At 36.4% G+C, this 14357-nt stretch overlaps 1 protein-coding gene across 2 annotated transcripts in view; it reads left to right on the top strand.

Moving 5' to 3' along the window:
• LOC111154396 (GRB2 associated binding protein 1) overlaps nt 1-14357 on the top strand; it is a 125339-nt gene that overhangs the window by 76744 nt on the left and 34238 nt on the right. For both annotated transcript variants that reach the window (XM_022513951.1, XM_022513941.1), the window contains exons 2-3: nt 1859-2153; nt 12770-12995. In XM_022513951.1, the coding sequence (XP_022369659.1) occupies nt 1859-2153; nt 12770-12995 (521 nt within the window). The remainder of the gene's footprint in view (nt 1-1858; nt 2154-12769; nt 12996-14357) is intronic.

Raw genomic sequence — 14357 nt, 5'->3', positions numbered from 1 at the left:
TGACCGGAAGAAAGACACAGTCCATATCTTTGCTTGCTTTTCAGGTGAAAAGTCAGGGAAGCTTCTGAACCCTTTTCCCCCCTCCTCTACTCCTTGTACCCACCCCCAAACACACACATACTAGAGAGAGAGAAATCTATAGCTTAAAATAGGAAGGAGTCTTTTGAAGTATCTTTATGTATTAAGTATCTTTATGTATTCTTTATGGCATGATATTAAGGCATGAAAAACTTTGCTTTTTTTTTTAATGTGGTAAGATATACCTAATCTTACCTAAGTAATCTAAAATTTACCATTTTAACCATTTTACCATTTTTACCATTTTCAAGTATACAATTTCAGTGGCGTGAAGTACATTCACTTTGTTGTGTAACCATCACCACTGTCCATCTCCAGAACTGTATATTGTCCTAAAACTGTACCCACTAAACACTCTTTATCCCTGCCTTCCAGCCACTGGCAACTACCATTCTGCATTTTGTCTCTATGAATTTTATTACCAATAGGTACCTCATATAAGTGATCATATACGGTTTTTTGTCCGTTATTGACAGGCTTATTTCACTTATCACATATTTCACTTATTTTCATGCAGTTTTTTGTCCTTTAGTGACTGGCTTATTTCACGTCTCAAGATTCATCCATGTTACAGCATGTGTTGGATTTTTATTCCCTTTTAAGACTTGAATAATATTCCATTATATGTGTATACCACATGTTATTCATTTCTTCATTCAACAGTGGACACTTGGGTTGCTTCTACCTTTTGACTGTTGTGAATAATGCTACTATAAACATGGGCGTACAAATACCTGTTTGAGACCTTACTTTCAATTCTCTTAAATATTTACTTTCAACTGAAATCTTTGGAGGAACTGCCATACCGTTTTCCATACCAGTTACACCATTTTGCATTCCCATCAGCAATGCACAATGGTTCCAATTTCTGCCACCGTGGCCAACACTTGTTATTTTCTGCTTTCTTGATAACAGACATTCTAACGTATGTGAAGTTGCATCTCATTGTGGTTTCAATTTGCATTTCTCTAATGATAGTGATGTTGAGCATCTTTTCATGTGCTTTTTGGTCATTTATATATCTTTGGAGAATCTGTTCAAATCCTTTGCCCATTTTTAAATTGGATTATTTATTTTTGTTGTTACCGAGTTGTAGGAATTCTTTATATATTCTAGATGTTAATCTTTTATCAGATAAATTATTTGTAGATATTTTTTTTCATTCTGTGAGTTAGCTTTTCACTCTTTGATCGAGTCCTTCAGTATGTTAAGTTTTAAATTCTGATGTATACCTATTTTTTCCTTTGTGTTTCTTCTGCACTCTTGGTGTCATATCCATGAAGCTTTTCCCTGTTTTCTTCTAAGAGTTTTATGGTCTTAGCTCCTACCTTTAAGTCTTTGATCCATTTTCAGTTAATTTTTGTATGATGTAAAGAGTCCAACTTAATTCTGTTACATGTGGATATCCACTTTGGTTCCATTTGTTGAAACCATTGCTTTTTTATATTTAGTAAAAACTAAGTCTTTCTCGTTGACTTGATATTACATATCAATGTAATATCTTCTGATATCAATCAGTGTCTTTCAGTCTTCTATTAAAAGGTCTAATAGTACATAAAATGTGTATATATAGATACATTATTAAGTTAATTGAGGCATCAGTAAATTTTGCTGGAGTGGTAGATTATTCTGTCGAAACAAAGAAAACGTGTATGTAACTTTCTCTAGACAACGCATTTGTAAAATTAGTCTGATAAGTGTGCACTCTCTTGAAAAACTGAAAAACTTGAAAAAATTCTGTCAAATTAATACTAGATGGATATTTTTGTTTTGTTCCTAGGCATGGAAGAGGAGATGGTTTGTGTTACGCAGTGGTCGCTTAACTGGAGATCCAGATGTCTTGGAATATTACAAAAATGATCATGCCAAGAAGCCTATCCGTATTATTGATTTAAACTTATGTCAGCAAGTTGATGCTGGGTTGACATTTAATAAAAAAGAGTTTGAAAACAGCTACATTTTTGATATCAACACCATTGACCGAATATTCTACTTGGTAGCAGACAGTGAGGAAGAGATGAATAAGTGGGTTCGTTGTATTTGTGACATCTGTGGGTTTAATCCTACAGAAGAAGGTAAGCTCAAGATTTTATTATTCAACCTGAGTTCTCCTTTATTACTGCATTTTTAGAACTGTTATGAAATTCTTTGTTATTTCAATTACAGAAAAAATATTGCTTCTTTTTTTATAATAGCTAACAACATGTGAAAAAAAAAGCACTAAAGTTCTGAATCAGTTTGGGAAGAAATTTTTTCTAGGATTTAGGGGAGACTTAACCATTGTGGGGCAGTGTCTAAATAAATGTCTTGAAAAAGGTAACATACTTATTTAAGAGCATTCCTTGATTCTGTATATATAAGGTGAACCTTATAGCACTGCTGACATTTGACTATTTTTCACCTATTAAAAGCATCATTTTCATGTGACTCTATACTTTAGTTGTTATCTTAAAAACTATGTTGGATTATGAAGTTAGGAAAGAGTCAAGATGATTATCAGTGCATATGAAAAACAAGTGACAATCGGTCACAAAACATGATGAAAAAGTAACAAATGAGTTTGCTTAACACAGAGGTATCCTTTTTAGGATATCTCCTTTTTAGGTATCTCTTTTTAGAGCATGGAGGGAGAGGGAGCTCAAGGTTTAGATAAGATGTAGTGAAGGAAAGCTTCTCAGGTAAACTGTAGGCTTTTGAAGGAAGTAGTATTTCTACGTAAGTGAAAAAGAACTACAGAACCCCCTAGACTTAGGGGCAAGGGAGAGCAAGGACCCAGAGGTGGAACAACCATTCTACAGGACTGGAGCGGGGGGCTGTGAATAATAAAGGCAGGGGGAGAGTTCCTTGAGGAGCTGAGATTCGGAGTGCCTGTCCTGGGAGGAGCTGAGTGGGTAGAGGTCTCATGAAGAATCTTACAGGTGGAATTCCTCTTCAGGTGCTTTTATATAGCTGTCCTGACCACTTATTCCCTGTCCACTTCTCTGCTTCTCTTCCTTTTATAACAAACACCTATCTAGGGGACTCCAACACACATTTAGGTTAGTAAAGCCAAAAATCAGAAACAAAGGTGGCCTGAGGTCTTTGACCTTACCGTCTTCATGGTTATATTCACATTACAGTGTACATTTCCATAGATCTATATTTAGGAGTGCTGGAGGCTTGGTGAGGGCTGGAAAAATTGCATCAACAATCCACATCAAGTTTTGGATGAAGTGCAAGAGCAATCATCTCTAATTAGCTCAGGTCAGCCTGCTGCTTCCTTTCTGGCCAGTGGGCAGCCTGCAAGAAGGAGCCTTCCAGGACTGGGATTGGCCCGGCAGGGTGGGGAAACCCCTCGGTGAGGGAATCCAGATGCCTGAGGGGGCAGCACTGAGACAGGAAAGGAGGCATCCAGTGTAGACAGGAGGTGGCTAATGAGCTAGAGCTTTTCAATTGAGCTCTCGTGATTAAAAGCCTCAAGAAATTGTTTCATGTGTAGAATTAAGGCTTCAGTGGTTTTTGTGAAGTACTAAATATGTTCACATTTTAAGTGGGCATGGGGGTATTATTTCTAACTCCAGTTAAACTCCTTTCCTTTCTTCTTGAATATATAGTCTATGTTTGAGTACAGTGGAGGATTTTAAAGTTGAAGTCACAAATAAGATAGCTCTCTAGTGGTTACTTAATGACCACTCAGTAATGATAATTTTTGGATTAAGATGCTACATCAGTTTCATGATATGATGGATTTTCACTTAAAATAATTTAAGTCATTGTATACTCTTTGAGTTGATGATGTTCTTTTGCCTGCTACCTTTTCAGTTTATATTTTGTTTTTACTGACATAAAAGTAGACTTCTGTCCTTATCAGTTGCCTGTATGGATTCAGTTGATCTAAAAGACTTTAGTAAGTGTCCTTCCGTCTCTCTTTGTTTTCTATATAATTCTCCTAAATATAATTAGCAAAGGAAATGAGAGACCCTCCTAGAGGAGATACATTCTTCAGTCAAGAAATAGGTCTGGGCGCCTGGGTGGCTCAGTGAGTTAAAGCCTCTGCCTTCGGCTCTGTCATGGTCCCAGGGTCCTGGGATTGAGCCCCGCATCGGGCTCTCTGCTCAGCAGGGAACCTGCTTCCCTTCCTATCTCTCTGCCTGCCTCTCTGCTTACTTGTGATCTCTGTCTGTCAAATAAATAAATAAAATCTTAAAAAAAAAAAAAAAGAAGTCTAATTTTTGGAAGCCCATTTAGGGGTGGGTGGATTTGAGACCCCCTCCCCCAAATAAGAATTTCGAATGCACAAGTATCTGAGATTAACTTTGTGAGCTTGAAGGCATGAAGTCTGGTCCATTTGTTTACCTTAGAATGATTCTTATCATCTGAGAGTTTGATGAACATCCAGTCATCTCTGGGAAAAAGGAAACTTTTGTCTGCTTTAGAAAATTGATTCATTAATTTACCAAATTGTTGCCTTTGCCAGCACTCTACTAGGCTTTGGACATTCGTTTAACCTACACATTATTAGGTGACTAGTTAGGGAGAGAGATGGCAAGCATTACAGACAGAACTGAGTGAGCATCTAGTGGGGAAGGATTCATATCAGAATAATTCATTACAGTTGACGAGTGCAAGATACATTGTGTGTGTGTAGTGTATAATCATACTTTACTATGTAAGTATGATTTTATACATACATTAAAGTATGATACTATAGGACTGTGTTAATACAGTTCTTGCCCTCATAGAGCTTACAGTCTGTCTAATAGAGATAGGCTAATTCTCTAGGAATTGTAATATTGATAGATAAGTGTCCTGGTAAAGAGGAAATAAATAAGCGCAAATAGCAGCTAATTTTGTCTTAAGAAGGTCAGGAAAAGCCTAGGTAGTTTTAAATGGTTCTGTGGATAGTTCTGTGACTGTAGCTGATAACATACTAAGCACTTTATTTTGTACTTAGTAGAAAATTTTCATTGATATTAATAGTCAGAATCAGTCACAATGTCTGTTTTTCACTTAATAAACTTAAATGATATAGGGAGGGGGGCAAACTCCCAAATCCTTTTAAAACAGATAAAGTACAATTGCCTTGAATGAAACTCTCAATTTGTGAATATTTTATCTTCACGATATCAACAAAGGGGGAGGTTGTAAGAAAATTAATAGAATTATTAGTCACATTTGATATACATAATGAGTTGGTTACCAAGAACAGCTGTGCTAATCATAACTCATTTTTTATCTCTTCATTAAAAAAAGCCACTAAGGACTTCAATTTGCTAGTGCTTTCTAAATGTAATTTATGAGTTATATCTAAATGCGGCTGCATTTGTTTTTTAAATTCTGCAATATAGATTTTTTACAAGTTCATCCTGGCCTTCTCCCAGATAGCCACAGTTAGAAATGTCTTACTCTGATGTTGAAGACTTGAGCTCCTCATAAATCATAAAGTTGTAAATAAATCAGTAAGCCATAAATCAGTGAAAGATGAACAGTCCTTCATTGTATAATATCAAGGAGCCACAAAAATATCTTACTCTATAATTTTGATTTTTCATGCCTAGTAGCAAAACTGTAAAAAGGCTTTAAAGCTAACCACTCTATTTCTGTATTCATTTGTAGTAGCTGACTTTGCTGGATGCCTTTTTAAAAAAAAATCCACACATTTAAAGATTTGTATCAAATCCTAAACTGCAGAGAACTGCTATTATCCTTTGTGATCATGTTCGTACAATTTACTGTGACAAGATAAATATCAAAATGTCTGTGTTCTTCCATTTACTTTACCACTGCTCTATATTTTCTTGCTTCCAAATAGATCTCACCACCAATCACTAAATAAAAGGTGTTTTTGTTTTTACTTAGATCTGTCCCTGGAGTGCTGTGCTCTTCCCATTTCAGAGCTGAGTATGCTCTCACTCTTGGCTTAAAACTAATGACACCAAACCATTTTTCACTCTACTCATGTCAGGCTAGATGTGGGAAGAAATATCCTATGCTTGGATATTATAGTCTGAGAAAATAACTATCCATGGTCCCTATGAGAATAACTAGTTTTTGCTGAAAACAAAGGGAAAGGGGAAAAATCTGACCCGTGTTTTGATTCCAGGAACCTCTCAAAATATCGTTACCATGTTATTTCCGCTGCCCCAGGTGACCACTGCTATTATTGAATACTCAGAATGCTGGCAAGCTGAATCTGTTTTTAAATTCTAGCTCATTGAACTATGTGCAGTTCCTATGAATGCTTTTATTTAGCAGATTTGAGGGTAGAGATGAAATTCTTTTGTTTTTCTTGGAAATGTGCAGATTTATTTTTGTTTCTACACCAAGGTGGAAGCTGTTAAATCTGCTCCACAAGTACCAGGAAACACAGCCTAACGGCTCTAAACAGCTTACTGGCTTGGCGCAAAGGCTCCTGGTCTCATTTCAGGGTGCAAGATCAGAAAGTTGCCTTTTATCAGTCAGTTGAGTTGCTTTTTCAAAATGCCCAGATCTAATAGTAGCTTTAAAAAATAGTGATATTCTCCATTTAATATTCTTCCCTTTAGAAAACTAACATAAGAATATACATATGCTCCCTTTCCTATAAAGCAGTGCTTCTTAGAGAACATTTACATTTCTTTTTATTTACTTGTTTACTCATGTGTAACTTACTACTGTGGAAGGTACAGATCTTAAGTATACAGTTCATAGTTTTATATAATCTATCTGTATCTACATATAGAAATAGAAATCTGTGTAACTGCTGCTCAGATCCGGAGGTGGAACATTTCCGGCCACCTGGAAAGCTTTTTCATTCTTTTTCCCAGTAAAAACTGAGGAAAAAAGCCCAAATATAACTATGATTTTGCTTCTATAACCATAGATTAGTTCTGCCTATTCATTAACTTCATATAAATAAAACCATTGAATCTGGCTTTTTTCCAGTAGAAGTCCATGAGATTCATCCATGTAGCATAGTAGTGGGAGTCCTTCATCCTCTTCTGTAGCATTCCGTTGTATGAACGGATCACAAATTATGGACCTCTCTGGATGTTGATGGACATTTGGGTTGTTTCTACATTTCAATACAAATAAAGCTACTGTGAGTTGTGCCGTGTGTGTGTGTACCTTCTGATGGACATGAACCCTTGGTTCTTGTGGGTATGTACCCATGGGCGGAATCGCTCCATCTTAGGTCATGTACTTGTTGCTTTCCTTTTTTTTTTTTTTTTATAAAAATATTTTATTTATTTATTTGACAGAGATCACAAGTAGGCAGAGAGGCAGGCAGAGAAAGAAGAGGAAGCAGGCTCCCCACGGAGCAGAGAGCCCGACATGGGGCTCGATCCCAGGACCCTGGGATCATGACCCGAGCCAAAGGCAGAGGCTTCAACCCACTGAGCCACCCAGGCGCCCCTACTTGTTGCTTTCCTATCAGTGGTGTAGGAGACTTCCAGTTACACTACCTTCTCACCTACATTTGGTATCATCAATCATTGCTTTTAGCCATTCTAGTGAATATGTAGTGGTATCTCATTCTGGTTTTAATTTGTATTCTCCTGAGGACCAGTTCAACCAGAATGTTTACTCGGTTTTTGTTTTCTTACATTTTCAAGCTATTGAGATACTGATTCATTCAGTCTCCTAAGATGTGGCTCAGGTACCTAGAACTCTAAAAAAGTGATTCTGATGCCATGATACTTCTGGATAAGAATTAAGGCATTTTCAGTACTTCCTAAGGGTTTATTTTTAAAGTCTCCTGAGGATATTTGTTAAGGAGATAAGCATGACAAGTAAAAAAAATTTCTGTTGAAATACTTTAAATAGATTGGACTATGATTAAAGATCTTCAATTTTTTTTAAGATCTTCAATTTTTAATTAAATAAGTTGAAGAAATTGCAGGTTGCTTCACTGAAAATTACAACTACTGCTCTATCTTGTTTGCATCTATGTGTTAAGTTTACCTTTACAAAATGTTCTTCCATGAGAAATGGTGTACTCAGAAATGAGAAGATGGTTACTTGAGCATCGATGATAATGCATACTCTTCATGCATAGACTCTTATTTGCTAAGTATCTGTATTGCTAGAGATACATCCAATCAAAATTATTAGACATATAGCCAGTCAAAATGCTTCTCTTGACAAAAAAGAAATTCTATAACAGACCAGGTAAACTAGTAATTAATAGAAACAGAGTAACCCTGACCTCTTTAATTGTGAACATAAAGGTAAAATTTTTGTAGTAGAAACCAAAAAATATCCCAACAGCAAATGTAGCCCATCTCGAGACAAAAGGATCTCATCTGGTCTCCTGACAAGGACATGAGCAACACCTCAGTTTTATCACCACATGCTAGATACAGTATGGCAGTAGTCATAAAATCAGAGAACCTGTCACATAGACCTTGAAATAGTCTCCTTACCAGTGAGAAAGAATCAGGTTGCTTCCCTGGGCTTATGCCTTTTGTGTGTTTGTATATGTATGTGTATGTGTGTGCAGATGTATTATTTTGAATTTTTAGAGGCATTAGGTAGACACCCCAACTCCTGTGAGGGACACTAACACCACAGCATTATGGTTCCAAATAGGATAAAACTGTGCATTAAGCCAGGGATCATGAGGACCAACTTATTATTTGTGGTTCTCCTCACATAATAATGTGCTTCTCTTCACTGAAAGCTGGTTAAGACTTACTTTACCAGTACTTACTAGCTTTCTTAGTAAAATTCAATTAAGAATTTGCTCTAGCAGCTTATTAGGCCTTTAACGGATGCAGATTATACTCTTCATGCCTTTTGAATTAAGAGACAGGGAGTAATTTTACACACATAAGCAAACCCTAAACTGATATTTGGTTCTCAGAAACTTGATACCAGCATTACTTAGAGCAGTAAGTTAGAAACGGTGAGGCAGAAAGCAGCAAACGTGGCTGTTCCACTACTCGTCAGGTAGAATGAGGAAAATTGCATCTTTATATAGTGGAATAGAAGTTTCTTTTTTCAGACCAGTTGGTTAATCTTCACCAGAAATTTTATATTAAGGAATATTTAGACACACTGCAATGCTTGCATAAAAATATGCAGAGCTGAGTAATAGGAGTAATATTAATATGAGAAAACAACCCCAAAGATGAAAACTTTGAAGGCAGGGCATTATCTGAGGCAAAGTGGTAGAGCAGTGTTCCCTTCTCTTTTAAAGTCCTTTGTATGCCATGTTGTTTGGAATGGTTGGGCTTGCTTTTCACAGCTGTGTGCAGGTCTTTTCTTTTGGGAGTGTGCTGGTAAACATAATGGAAGTTCTCTCTAGAAGTAGATGTAAGCCTTCCCATATTGTGATCAAGATATTATATTTTTGGATGGAGCTCTTAGAGTGTATTACACTAAATGAAAACAAGTCACGCAGAGAAAGACAAATACCATATGATCTCACTTGAAGAAAACAGATGAACATATGGAAGGTGGGGGAGGGAGAGAGGGAAACAGACCATAAGAGACTCTTAACGGTAGAGAACAAACTGAGGGGTGATGGAGGAAGGTCGGTTGGAGGTGGGCTAAATGAGTGGTAGGTTTTAAAGAGGGCATTTATTGTTGTATGTAAATGATGAATCACTGAATTGTACTCTAAAACCAATATTATACTGTATGTTAACTAAAATTTAAAAGAAATAGATGAAGCTCTGCCCCACTGCCTTCACTGTGTGAGGACATGTAATAGCATGAAAGTGGAAATAGCATGAAGGTCTATGAGTCACAAAATAGAAGAATAAACTGTAAAATATATTCATTGATAAAGCACTCTCTCAGTGTTAAATGCAACTGAATTCATCTGTGTTCTTGAGGAATGAACTCCAAATAGCAGAAATAGGGACAAACAAAATAATTTTTTTAAAATAATGCATATTGTATAACATATCTATTTTAATTTCAAGAAATCACTAACAAAGGCCAAAAAAAAAAAAAAAAAAAAAAAAAAAACTTTTTACACCAAATTTTTTTTTTATTTTTAAAAAAAAAAAAAAAAATCAAAAAAAAAAAAAAAAAAAAAAAAAAGGAACCTTTGACTCCTAGTGTTTTTTTCTTTTTTCCAGAAATTGAAAAGATCTTGCATCTATAAAGAGAGTAAAAAAACTTTAGTCATTCACAGGTGGGATAAATGGAAGGTTAAAAATGAGATGGTGCCATTGTGTTAATAAAACAAGGTCAGACAAATGTGATTGCCTGGCTGGGTGATTCTTTTCCTACCTAGATGAATCACTCAGTTCACTTAGTGTACAGCTATCAAATTTAAAAACAAAATTTAAAGGAAAAGTGTATCTATAAAAACAGCTACCTGGAAAACTTACTTTAGGAGTTATACTGGAAGATTAAAAATCTCATACTGTTTTATGTAGTAATGTATTTCCAGTGTTGAATTTCATTTTGTTTTGGTCATAACTAAAAATTGAATGGGATTATATAATTTTACCATACCTGTATGGTACAAAAAGGAGACGTATGTAAAATCTATTTGTGAATACAGCCTGTAGGATACAGTAAGTGCTTTCTGACCACTCTGCTCTTTTTTTTTCTCTTCAGTGTTGTATATGTTTTTCTGAAAGCTCTCCCTTAAAAGATAAATAATCCACAAGGATTTATTGACTCACTGGTTAATCTATGGCCTTTAAAAATCCCCTTAAATAAATTTTTTAGATTTGTAATTGAGTCAGACAGTAAATCATTATTTCATAGAGTGTGTTATATGCACTATTTATAATCATCTGTTAGACACAGTGAGATATTTATGAGTTCCCACTGAACTTACGGCATTATGTCATATAAATGTCCCCCCCCAAAATATTTTTCTTTTCTCACCTTTCCTAAATAAGAAAGAATTAACTAATAAACTCCTGGCATAAAGTGTTAGATTTTATTAGATGAGCTTGTGTGCAGACTTGACGTTGCCTGCAGCAGGGCAGAGGTGAAAACATTAGAAATTAGCTCAACTTCTACTTACTCAGGCCAGACTCTCCAAAAGAAAGAAGTCTTTAGACTTAATTAGTGAGTCGTATGGGCTCACATAGTTCTTAAGGAGCCAATTCCATACTGCACATTCCATTGAATGGGTCTTGAATATTTGGGAGTGCCTCTGGTCGCTTCCAACAGGACATAGAGAAGGTGCTCGGTGAGTGCACTGGGTGAATGAAACCGTGTTGAGCATCGACAGCATGTAGAGCAAACTAACGCATAGCAGTTCTGATCCCTTTTGTTTGTTTGGGGGAACCACAAATAAAGATAAACATATTTAACCATATTTATGTATTATTATTCAAGCTTTACAATTATGAGCTTCTATGCCAGGAAGAAGAGTCATAAAACACAAAGTACATAAATTTCGCTGGGGTGTATATACAGATATTAAAGTTGAATACATAAAGACATTATCAAAAGCTTATGGACTTAATCTGTAGTATCTGGGGAAGCAAGAGCTGATGTGGAGCTCCTCCCTGGTGATTTAAGAGGCCGGATGACCTGCACTTGATTTTATTTGGTAGAACATATTAAGTCCTTTATCACTTTTTATTGTCTTTTAGGGAATGTTTTGTTGTAGAAAAATCTCAGTTTCAACCCAGGCTTTTCTGTTCTGACATAGACAGTAAACAAATTTGGTTATTCCTATTTGAGCATTGATCTTTTTCTGGATGTATAGCCTTCTATTCCTAACCAGACTAATAGGGAATTTTTCTTCTGGGCTTTTCAAAATTTACTTGATTGTGTCAGTGATTACGGTGGGATTTTATCTCTAGGTTTTCAACTTGTTTTCAAATTACTTCACTCTAAACAATTTAGCTAGTTTCATCTGAATGATGAATGAAAGTCTTCTCAGAATGTTGTTAAGTGCTTAAAAAATTATTCCTTCACTTGCTGGCCCCTTCTGCATGAAAATATTACAGAAGTCCAGTAAATGGTACTTGAGGCTATGAGCTGAGGGAAGAGGAGATGTCTTAAAGAAAAGCTCTTTCCCTGAACATGAATCCCACAATTAGAATTTCTCCTTAGTCTGCTGAGGAGCAGAAAGAAAAGAATGAACAGCAAAATAAAGATGAGACAAAGAGGTGATCCTTGTGCCTGTCGATACCACATAATAAGATGGGCCTCCTTGGATAGTTGGCTTGGCTTGGGAAACACTTTGGTTTTTTGTTTTGTTTTAAAGGTTTATTTATTTGAGAGATAGAGATAGAACGAGTGAACGATGGGAAGGGGCAGAAGGGAGAGAGAGAGAATCTTCAAGAAGACTCCTTGCTGAGCACAGAGCCCGACACAGGGCTCCATCCCAGGAGCCCGAGATCATGACCTGAGCTGAAACCAAGAGTCAGATGCTTAACTGACCAAGCCACTCAGGCCCCCTGACTTTGTTTTTTATCGTGGAAAAAATCTGTCTCCTGTGCTAAGATTGTAGAACATGGTCATTGCCAGTAGCCTTAAAACTAAAGACTGTTCAAGGCAAAGTTAACCGTGGCTTTACTACAGCCTCTGGAAGAAAGAGCCCTACTTTTTGGATCTCTTTGACCAGAGCCAATTATTTCCTGTATAAATGTTGCCATTTAGGTAGTATTTGTTTTAACTGACGTTGTCATGGTTTATCATGCTTTTGTGTGTTTAAACAGTTTATCTCCACACCTTCCAGTAGTTTATTTAAGAAAAAAATTCTTAAAATGGGATAGATGATGATAGTTACGTTTTGGTGTTGCAGATCCTGTGAAGCCACCTGGCGGCTCCCTACAAGTGCCGGCTGATTTACCTTTAGCTGTAAATACAGCACCACCGTCCGCCCAGGTGGATTCATCCTCCGCTGTCGCACCGCCTCCGTACCAGCTCATTAACCTACCACCACACCTAGAAACCCTCGGCATCCAGGAGGATCCTCAAGACTACCTCTTGCTAATCAACTGTCAAAGCAAGAAGCCTGAACCCACCAGGTAAACCACAAATGCCTGTGTGTGCGTGGTGTGTGTGTGTGTGTGTGTGTGTGTGTGTGTGTGTGTGTGTGTGTACACTTAGAAATCTTACCTTTAAACTTCAATTCTGATTCGAAGGCTTAAAAGAAACCCAACTCTATAGGTTTGTATTTTAGGCTTACTATATTCAGGGTATATTCTTCTAACATTTCTGATACTCAGGAGATTTATGGAAGAAACATATTCTCTGCTGTCTTGGCAAAGAACACTTGTACCTTCAAGGCTCTTTTGGAAATCTGTCTCCTGTTTCAGTCTTTGTTACAGACTCACAGTATTACTTGCTTAACAGATTTCACTGATTTATAAATGGTGATCTTGCTCCATTTCTTATGTGATTGTAAACCAGCCAAGGGTCATCTTTTGTTTCTGAAGAAGGAGAGGAATACCTACTACTAGAAGATTTTGAAAGCAAAACGATTCCATTGCAGTGAGTGTGTTGTGGTTGCTTTGGATCTGTGTGAGAAATTAATTATTCAGGTAAAATCCCAATATAGCAAATTCTACGGGATATACAAATTGGGTTTTAGTGAAATTTGATGAAATCAGATATATCGCTAAAAACTAAAACTCTCCGATCACCATACCTAGCAATGAAGCAGAGCTTACTCCTGACGTTACCCATTTTTAAGTAGAAAGACGTATGTGGATTTCACTGCTTGCCCAAAGGTATTATAAAGCCTTTCCAAATCTTCATTCCTGCTCCCTTCTTTTCTGCTAAGCTATACGATATTTTAATTTGGTCATTCTTGTCATTTGCCGTTGAGTAATTGGAAGGCCTGAGGTAACGGTGAGAATTGGAGCCAGAAAATGAAGATCAGGGAGCCCATTTCTGCCATTAGCAGCAGTGTGACAACTAGTGATGTTGGGGGTATTTACATCTTGATTTGCAATATATAAAAGTGGGAATGAATTGCATAGCAGATGTGAGAGATTTTTTTTAAACAGAATGATTGGATATTAAGCATTATTTTTTTATATCAGAAGAGATGTTGTTTTCATGGAGAATGTGACTGTTACTGGGCTAAGATCATACAAAGTGCTTGTTCAATTTTTATATAAAATTTATCAAGAACCACAGTTTCGTTGCCGTGAATTATTCCCTGAGATAATGGAATACAAATATTCCAAAGATGGGTTTCTGCGTATTTGTTGTAATGGGATTTTACCTGTAAGAGCAAAAAAAAAGAAATCTTTTTATAAATCAACACTAGTTAATAATACCAAATTCTAACTTGATTTTGCTTGTTTGCTGTGAGTATTTTAAATTATACATTCGCAACTTTGTTACCTGTGCTACTAACTAAGATTTTATTTTATGGAGAT

This window comes from Enhydra lutris, unplaced genomic scaffold, assembly GCF_002288905.1.
Source record: "Enhydra lutris kenyoni isolate GAN:26980312 unplaced genomic scaffold, ASM228890v2 scaffoldscaffold3, whole genome shotgun sequence".
Taxonomy (NCBI): domain Eukaryota; kingdom Metazoa; phylum Chordata; class Mammalia; order Carnivora; family Mustelidae; genus Enhydra; species Enhydra lutris.
This window is presented reverse-complemented; position numbering and strand designations above follow the sequence as displayed.